The sequence below is a fragment of the Mandrillus leucophaeus genome, unplaced genomic scaffold (assembly GCF_000951045.1).
Source record: "Mandrillus leucophaeus isolate KB7577 unplaced genomic scaffold, Mleu.le_1.0 Scaffold609, whole genome shotgun sequence".
Lineage (NCBI taxonomy): Eukaryota > Metazoa > Chordata > Mammalia > Primates > Cercopithecidae > Mandrillus > Mandrillus leucophaeus.
In genome coordinates, this window is record NW_012106575.1 from 61,802 (window position 1) to 71,246 (window position 9,445).

Consider the following 9,445-nt stretch of genomic DNA (forward strand, 5'->3'; position numbering starts at 1 on the left):
TGTTAGAAAACAATTCCCCTCCCCAGAATTATCTTGTTAGTAAGGATTTCACAGCAAACCCACAATCATAGTGATGAGTTTCTCCACCAGTCGGGATTTCATACCTGCAGCAATTTATTGCCATACACAGGCTCTTGATACACTACTCTATAAGGAAACAGAAATGTAATGTTTTCAATGCAAAAATGAAATAAATAAAAGAGAATGCATAAGTCAGACAAATTCCAGAGCAATTCATTTACAAGTTTGCTTCTCTCTTACTTCACCAAGACTTAGGACTGACCTACCAAGCTGAAAGAGGCACTGGGCCTGGATAAACATTTTTAATTGCAAATCTTTGCAGTGGAGAGTATCAAGGTGGAGATGGGGATCAAACCACTTTGTGTTACAACTTGTGTTTATTTCTAAAGAAGAAAAAGATAATTTCATGGCTTCTTGCCTCTTAAAGCATATTCTAACAGTCCAAATTAACTTTCAAATTTATCTCTTTAAGTCATGATTGGAATTTTCTGGAATATCTAAGGATTTAACATGAATGTCCTAATTATTGTAGTTAAAACAGCACAGTAGCAACCGTAACTGCATAAACCTTTAGTTGTTAATTTCAACTAACAACAAAATTGCAGTTCATGAATTCATGAATTACATTGAAGCTACGATAGCTACTTGTAATAATTTCAGACTAGAGAACTGAGAGTAGATGTGAGTGTGTGTATGTGTGTAAACTAGTGTTAATATACATAGCTTCAAAATGCTATGATTTCATGCAAATCTAGCACTGGCAAGGAAGGTCTCTTGCACAGACTAGGATGTCTTATACAGACTAGGATGAAGTTTTTCGAGGTAAGAGTTATTCATGGGCAAGACTAATCTTCCGTGTGAGCGGTCACAGTTTGAAATATAATTCTCCAGTTCCAGGGCAGACACTGAGATGGCTGAACATTTGAAGAGACTGAGGGACATACCCTCTAAAGGCGTGTGTATACTTTTTCCTATATAGCCTCTATATAGCCTGTCTTTCCTTTCCAGTTTAAATTTACTTATGTTAAAAGTCAAAGTTTGTGGAGCTATGCCTGACAACATTCTTCTTCTCTTTCTCTGCTAGTTCACTGCTTATTTGAATATTTCTAGTACAAATATTATTCTCAGTGGCCTGCCCACCCCATTATGCTCACTTCTCTTCCTCTTCCTTTCCTGTCTTGCACTGTAGTTTTCAAATTTTGCTCAACTGGAGCAATAACTTGGATTTGTGGGCTCAGGGCTTAAGCATTAAACACAGTAGTCAAATCATGTGGGCTCAAGGCTCAGTGTCAGTGAACATTTCTGGACAAATTATTTTCTCTTTTCTGGAAAAAAAAAAAAAGCTTCCTGTTAGCCACGCGTGGTGGCTGATACTTGTAATCCTAGCACTTTGGGAGGGCAAGGCAGGTGGATCACTTTGAGGTCAGGAATTCGAGACCAGCCTGGCCAACATGGTGAAACCCTATCTCTACTAAGAATCCAAAAATTAGCCAGGCGTCATGGTGCATGCATGTAGTCTTAGCTATCTTGGGAGGCTGTGGCAGGAGAATTGCTTTGAACCCCGGAGGCAGAGGTTGCAATGAGCTGAGATCATGCCACTGCACTCCAGCCTGGGTGATACAGGGAGGCTCTGTCTCCAAAAAAGTTTCTCTTCTGGAACAACAAAAAATAGAGGTAAGATGCCTTGTTGCAAGGGCTGTGGTGAGGAGAGATTAGGTAATACATGTAAAACACTCAGCATCTTGTCTCTCCCATTGGAAACACAGCATTCGCCTGATTTCTTGGTGGACTGAGGTCTGCACTATGGTGACTGGGGACGGCAAGCCAAATGCCAATCCTCAGTCACCTTGCAATGAAAACAAGTTCTCAGGAAGGAAAGACTCTAGGGGTTTTTATTTAAAGAATTCCTACTTTCCAGCTTTACATGTTCCCAAAGTTACTAACACTTCTCATTCCTGAGTTTAAACATCAGTGAAATGACGATACCTCTTTGTTTTAAAACATACGGGTGGCAGAGTGACATGAATTCAGAAATAATTGTGTTTAGCCATGGTGTTAACCAGAAACTTGTTATACAGAATTTAGGAATGGTGTAAAAATACACTGGAATCTCAAGACACATTTGCTAGGAGGCCTTCATGGTTGCGTCTAATGTTAGAATGCTTAGGATGTTCTTAATAAAAAGGAACATGGTCAACATTTATAACATATCCTCTCACTCTTTATCTCTGCTCTTCCCATTGTCAAACACCCCACTATGTTACTCCAGTTTCTATCCATTTGTCAATTCTTTTTAACAGTTCATTATAATTTCTTTCTCTCCCTCTTTTCATTTGTAATATTAATGGTTATCTTTTGATCAAATACTATGTTCTTTGATCTCTCCCTGAGAAAGGTCAACCAACAAATGTCTTGGTTCAGTTAAGCAATGCTTGTTTTCCACTCCTTGGTCAATTTCTGGCCTTGTAAAATCTATAGCTTCAGGGGTCCGGTGTGGTGGTTCACACCTGTAATCCCAGCACTTTTGGGAGTCGCAGGCAGGTGGATCTCTAGAGGTCAGGAGTTTGAGACCGGTCTGGCTAACATGAGAAACCCCATCTCTACAAAAATACATGGATTAGCTGGGTGTGGTTGCAGGTGCCTGTAATCCCAGTTGCTCAGGAGGCTGAGGCTGGAGAGTCGCTTGAGCCCTGTAGGCAGAGGTTGCAGTGAGCTGAGATCATGCTACTTGTACTCCAGCCTGGGTGACAGACTGGGATTACACCTCCAAAACAAAACTATAGCTTCACTTCCAAATATGAGTGACTCTGTAGGTCTAAGAACCTTAGTCCTTGCATTGCCACTCTGTTTGTATAACCTCTACCATTTAGTTTGCTTTACTTTTTAATTAAAATGAATTTATGTAAAGGTATACCACTAAGCAATAATAGTGAACTGGTAGATTTGATATGTTTCATTATGAAACTTAAATTCCTATCTTTTTCTACAAAACTGTGTGTGTGTGTTGTGTTCTGATCTCAGGTAGAAGGAACTCAGATAAAGATCATTCCTATCCTCCTTTCTCAGACAACTCCCACGTCCTCTCTGATGAGTAGCCAACCACACTGTGCCCGAGCCTCTCCACTGTGGCTAGAGGCAGTGGTTTTCCTGCAGGGCTCAGATCCTGAAGAGGATGAAGGCTTTTCTTTACCCTCTGCCCAAACAAGCTGTCCTGGTTTTTTCCCTTCGTGTCTGGCTCACAGCATTTCATAACAAGTCTACTCCCTTTGGTGATTTCAGGACATCTGTGATCATCTGTCCCTCTCTGCTCAATCCTCTCTCCTCTGAAAACTTTCAAAAGGACAACATTTGTGAGGAGGTTGTGGCTTGCCAGTTACCAGGATCACGCAGGTCTTTCAATGCCTATGTGCTTACTAAAAAATGCCTGAGGGCTCCAACTTCAGGTGGTAGGGATGGAAAGACCATGGAAAACAAAGGACAAGGGAGGGGAGAGAGTAGGGTACTTAGAAAAGCCCAGTAGTTCTGGGATGCAAGCTGTTGAGTTGTTGACCTGCTCCGATATACCGCCAGGATGGTGAACATTTTGAGCAGGAAGAATCTGACAGTATCCTCCTTTGTCTTCCTTAGCAGTGACCAAAGCTAGAAACTTACTACCCAATAAAATTAAAGAGGTTTATGGCCAGGTGTCCTGGCTCACGTCTGTAATCCCAGCACTTGGGAAGGCCGAGGCGGATGTATCACTTGAGGTCAGGAGTTCGAGACCATGCTGGCCAACATGGTGAAATCCCGTCTCCACTAAAAATACAAAAATTAGCCAGGGGTGGTGGCAGGTGCCTGTAATCCCAGCTACTCAGGAGGCTGAGGCAGGAGAACTGCTTCCAGGGGGCAGACGTTGCAGAGAGCTGAGATCACAGCACTGCACTAAAGCCTGGGTGACAGACTCCATCTCAAATAATAATAAAGTTTAAATCTATTAGAGGTGTCTGATGTGTCTAACATATATCCCAGGGCCTCTCAGAATTGCCCTAAACCTATTTATTGTGTACTGTTTTTAACGAGATTGAAGGAGTAAGCCAAAATCTTTAAGTAGAATCTCATACGACTTTCTAAGAATCTGTTTAACCATCATCTCTCTTAAAAACGAAGCTTGGGGATATTTCCACTCATCAGAACATGCTGGTATCTCAAGGGAGGTAGGGTAGTGGCTTAAAAAAGCACATTCAAGATTATGACATACTTCTAGCTAGGACAAATCTTGTTCTGTATATTCTGCAATGCAGAACAGATTTATATTTCTTTTCCTTAAATTTATGGTCATCAACGACCTCTTGTTCTGCTGCTGAGCTGGGCAGTGGCGCAGGCTAGTTTCTTACTGTCCAATATACACACAGACACACATCAGCAGCAATATGTTAAATTTGTCATCGGAGAAAGCAAAATATTCAGGATTCTACAAGAATCTACAAGATTCTAGAGACTTTTTAGAGACAGGACAGAAACATGTGCTGGGTAAACAAATCTCTAAATTCATATCACAGGAACTTTTTCTGCCACCTGATTGCATATGTGATTCTTCCCCTCTGAAAAATCTTACTGTCATTATAACATAAAGAGTAGGGAAAATGAAATTTTTGGCTGGGGGTCGTGGCCTGAAAAGTCAGAGAAGGGGCAGTTTTATAAACGAAGCTATCAGACAACTTAGGACTGGAAGAAACCCTGTCCTGTGAAGCTCACTTAGATGCTTCCCAGGCTGCACCACTGTACCCAGTGGGCTTGGCTCAAACATGAATGTGTGACAGACAAAATCTCCTAAAGGAACTAGACAAGCACAAAGGGACACTTCTGTGGCTTTCTTCTCTGAACAAATTTTTTTCCTGTCTAGTCAAGTGGTTGGCATATTTCCTCCTCCTTTGTGTTTTTTATCTATTTGCATTGCTCTGGATTTTCTGATGCAGCAGTATGCCTCAATCGATACAAACACACACTCTCACTCACTTAAATGAGGCCCTTGTTTTTCCTTATTTGTGGGAGCTCCATAGACCTTGCCTTCAGGCAGCCTCTCCTTCCTGCTACTCAAGAATCTGAGGCCAGCAAGACACCAGTTGGACATCTGCATAAGATACCACACATTAATGATTCAATAAATTACTGTCAGTTTGAATAAACTGAGGCATGAAGAGGTGGACACTCACTAAATGATAGTGAAATATTTTTAACTAAGGAAAATCTGCATTTTTTTTTTTTTTTTCTTGGGCAGGTGTTGCTGGAGATAGTTTCCATGTTGGTGGATTTTTTTTAAAAAGCATTTCTCTATCCCTTGTCTATTCCCTCTCATTTCTAAAGCCCTAAATTCTGCGATGCCAACTACCATTCTGGCTCCTTCCATCTGCAATCATCTACTCATGGGCTACATGAAGGCGAGAGCCAGGACTGGTGATTGGGTTTAGCAGGTGCTTGAGGATATATGAATGGGCTTCAAACTGCTCAGCCCCAGCCTGCCTCATAATTTAAAATCTGAAAGTCTGGAAAAGAGGACGTGAGACGGAAAAGCTTAAGTTCCACAAAAAAGAAAAATTGATTGATCACTGAGTGAATTAGGACATATGGGTTGTTCACTCACTTTGTTATGGGGGAAAAATACCCACAGATCATAGTAAATATGCTTGATGCAATAGAACTCAACTAAGTTTATCATTGATGGAGATAAATACTATATCTCAAAACTGTAATGATTTGAAATTCAAAAGGAATAAAATAATCAGTGGCTTATCTTCTAGTACCTGATACCAATTTTATCAGAAATATGATTTTTTTGCTGTCTAGCCTATAAAACAAATATAATCCCATTGACTGAGGTCTTTAGGAATAAAAATTGTGATTTAGGGAGTATCTCCCAACACTGCCCACTTACTCAAAATTGTATTTACTCCAAGTCATTTTCATAACATCATTGCTCGTATCATAATGCGGGAGAATAACTACCTCTAGTTGAACATAGATAAGTTTAATTCTTATTAGAAATAGTCTACTCTTTTCTATAAATAAACTTAAAGTGTTACTATTAAGCAATTTTAAGTCATATAATTGGGGGAATGGAATAAAAGGTTAAAGAAAATGGGGGCTCAATGTTCAATTTGACATACATTTTGTTAAGAGAATTTGTAGGAGATGTTTAGGGCTAAACTTGCCCATGAGAGAGACAGCATTCCTAAGGCTGCTGTGATATTTTAGGGAAAACATCAAAAATATCAGCCATGAAAATATCTTTTAACCCTCTGCAGCTGGTAACTACAGCTGTTATCCTAAATATTATACCAAAAACAAAGAACATATTGAGAACTTGAGAGACAATTTCTTTGTGGGTGAAGTGGGGTCTTCAGTTGGCATGAAAGAAATGCCACTTTTTTGGGGGGATTGCATTTATTCTGAAGTTGATCGAGGGGTTAATTCCACCCCACTAAACAGCCAGTGATGTCTGCCATGAGCTCAGGGGCAGAAGTCTTTCTGTCCTGCAAGACAAACCACTGAATTATTTCCTGCGAACCAAGGAGAGAAACTCAACTACACCGAGTAGAGGAATTCACAGCAAACTTGTAAAAAGAATGACTCCAGGAGGAAACGGGGACGGCATGCAAGTGAAGGAATACTTACATAAATGTCTGCACCATAAAATCCATCCTGGTAAACAACACTGCAAGGGTGCACACACAAAGAGAAACATCCATATTAGTGCATTTCCCATGCAGACACACCAACCCCTGCACTGGCGAGGTTAGTCTGGTCACAAGATCCAAAACACAGGAACCGAGGATCGTTTTCACATTGATTAAGGAGGTTGGAGACAACAGCAGTTGAGCAAACTGAGAAAATTAGGCCGGGCTTTGGTGCTGGCCCAGAATTAGGATGTGTGGTGTAGTGGTGGTGGTGGTGGTGGTGGTGGTGGTGGTGGTGGTGGTGGCAGCGGCGTGCTGGGTCCCAAACTTCCCACTCTCTCAGGAGTGGGTACAGAAATGCACGACTTTGAAATGCAAAGAGGACTGAGATTTATTTTAAGTGGCCCAGGCAGACATGAGCATCTTAACAGGTCAGAGTTGGCAGGCAAACCACATAGAACCCCCTACCCCACAGAAGAAAAACCCAAAACATCTATCTATGAAAATAGGATTTAAAAGGTCGAGACACAGATTGCAGCATTCTCAATACGGGCTACAGCCAAATGGCCTCAGGTGAGCTGGACAACACAAACGGTTTCAAAAATTTTCTTTTACATTCTTTCACATTGTATTATACTTCGTAATTCCATGTGCATTATTTTATGGTAAATGGAGAATGTCTCTAATTGTATGTGGGTGAGCATGGGTATGTGTGCAAGAATCTGTTTTGTGTGCAGACCTGTCTTCATGTGTACAAGTGCATTGTGTGCATATTTGTGTATGTGTGTTAATATGGACAAGTGTAGGAATGCATGTTTGCACTTGTCTATAGTATCTACATGCATGTAAACATGTATATGTGCATGTGTATATTTATGTGTATATGTGTATTGGGATATTTATGTATTTGTGTACTTATATGTACAGGAGTATATACATGTGAATATCTGTATGTTCACATAAATTATATCTAGACGAAACAAAGTCCCACACCTTAATTGAACAAGTCCAATCTGATAGCAGCTCTCTGATTGCCACCCATATAGTGACCATCCCAGAAAGAAGAGACTTCAGAGGGCTGGGGACAGAGGTTAGGGAATGATTCTCCAAAGCTTTTTGGTATACTTTGAGTAAAAAAACAAGAAAAGAAGCTCTTAGCTATGTGGTCGTGAGAAACTGATTTATATTTTCTAAGCATGAAAATGACTTTAACAAGAATCATATGTAGCCTTCACATGTTTCTGTAAGGATCACAAGGCATCTTGCATATGAAACTGTTTCTAAACGACTATTGTTAAAAGGATCGTAGTGATTTACAATCTTCCCCAATACCTTCCCATGACGTTTCTAGATGACTTATGATCCCAGCAAAGGACCGATGAGCCCCCACCACTGAATGAGGCCGAGGTTCTAATAGAAACACAACTTTAATACCAAAGGCTTGCAGCAGATTTCAGTAGCAGAATTGGACCCACATGTAAGCAAAGCATATTGAGCCAAGGGAAGGCATTTTACAACACACACACACAGCACTGACACACACACGCGGCTGTGACACTGGTTTGCTGGAGAACACTCTAGTGTGCTTCTTAGAGTATTCTGGAGTCAACTGACTAAACTCCAAGTACCATTGTCCTTAAAAATGTGGCAGGGATTTCCCACAGTAAGGAGGTTGGTAGAAATAGCTTTCAGCTATTGTTCATATTTGATCCTGGAGGGCTACAGTTCACAAAAGCACTTGTGAAGTGGCGTAAAGCCCCAGTCCAAGGTGCTGAGGTGTGCAGTGTCCTGAGCTATGCTTTGAATTCTTTTTCAACATTTCCAACACAAAGGACAGAATGTTGGTTAGGGGGTCAGAAGGCAGAGTCACCCTCTGTGAACAAGACTTGGAACGCGTCTGATGAAAGAGAGGTGAGCCACAAATATTTAGTTTGGGTCCCAAACCACAGAGCTGATCACTTAGCCATATGAAAACAGCTCCATCACGTTCTTTCATGCTGCCATGCCCTTGCACGTGCAATGCCTTGTGCTGGCAATGCCGTTTATTCCAGTATCCTCATCCAAAAGCAGTGAGATGACCATTCAAGAGCCAAGTTAGATGGTAAGCACAGGGGCATCTGAGTCAAACTGCAGCATCCTCAATCAATAGCTCAGTACCTTTGGACACATCACGTGAGATATCTGAACCTCACTCACTCATCTGTTAAAAAGGGAAAATAGGTAAGTGCCTACCTCAAGGGAGGGTTTCATAAGATAACGCTTGCAAAGGGATGGGCGGCATCATCCTTAACACTGTAGCTCTAACAGGGTCACCATGTCTGAGACCCAGTGCCTTCCCATTATAAACGCCAGCATCATTTTTCAGATTCTTACTGAGTCACTCGTCAATTTCTGCCTCACATCAAAGGTATGTGTGCATGTGACTCATTGCACCTTAAAAGCTACATCCAGTGGCTTAACTAACATTCTGTCTCAATTCCTGACACATTGCTTGTTACCTAGAAGATGTACAATAACTGGGTGAATAGGGCTCATATTTTAGAGGGAAGAGTGGGCATAAGAAGGTGTCAGAAGGAGATTGGGTCATTGCTTTATCAACTCGAGGTAGAATTCAACAATGGGTCAGGAGGAGTCTCAGATTTGTCTGATTTGGCTATTCAGTATCGATGACTGTTGTCAACGGAGGAGAAATTATGATTAACAGACTCGAACCTGAATTAGGAGACCAGGGCAAGAGACTAGACAGAAAGCAGTCTAGAAGTAAACAATAT

At 41.1% G+C, this 9,445-nt stretch overlaps 1 protein-coding gene across 9 annotated transcripts in view; it reads right to left on the bottom strand.

Moving 5' to 3' along the window:
- RBFOX1 (RNA binding protein, fox-1 homolog (C. elegans) 1) overlaps positions 1-9,445 on the bottom strand; it is a 1,371,131-nt gene that overhangs the window by 42,391 nt on the left and 1,319,295 nt on the right. For 5 of the 9 annotated variants that reach the window (XM_011999924.1, XM_011999918.1, XM_011999920.1 and 2 more), the window contains one exon: positions 6,673-6,712. In XM_011999924.1, coding sequence (XP_011855314.1) covers positions 6,673-6,712 — 40 coding nt within the window. Of the gene's footprint in view, positions 1-104; positions 148-6,672; positions 6,713-9,445 lie in introns of all 9 variants that reach the window. The other 4 variants (XM_011999919.1, XM_011999921.1, XM_011999917.1 and 1 more) reach the window with 1 other exon arrangement.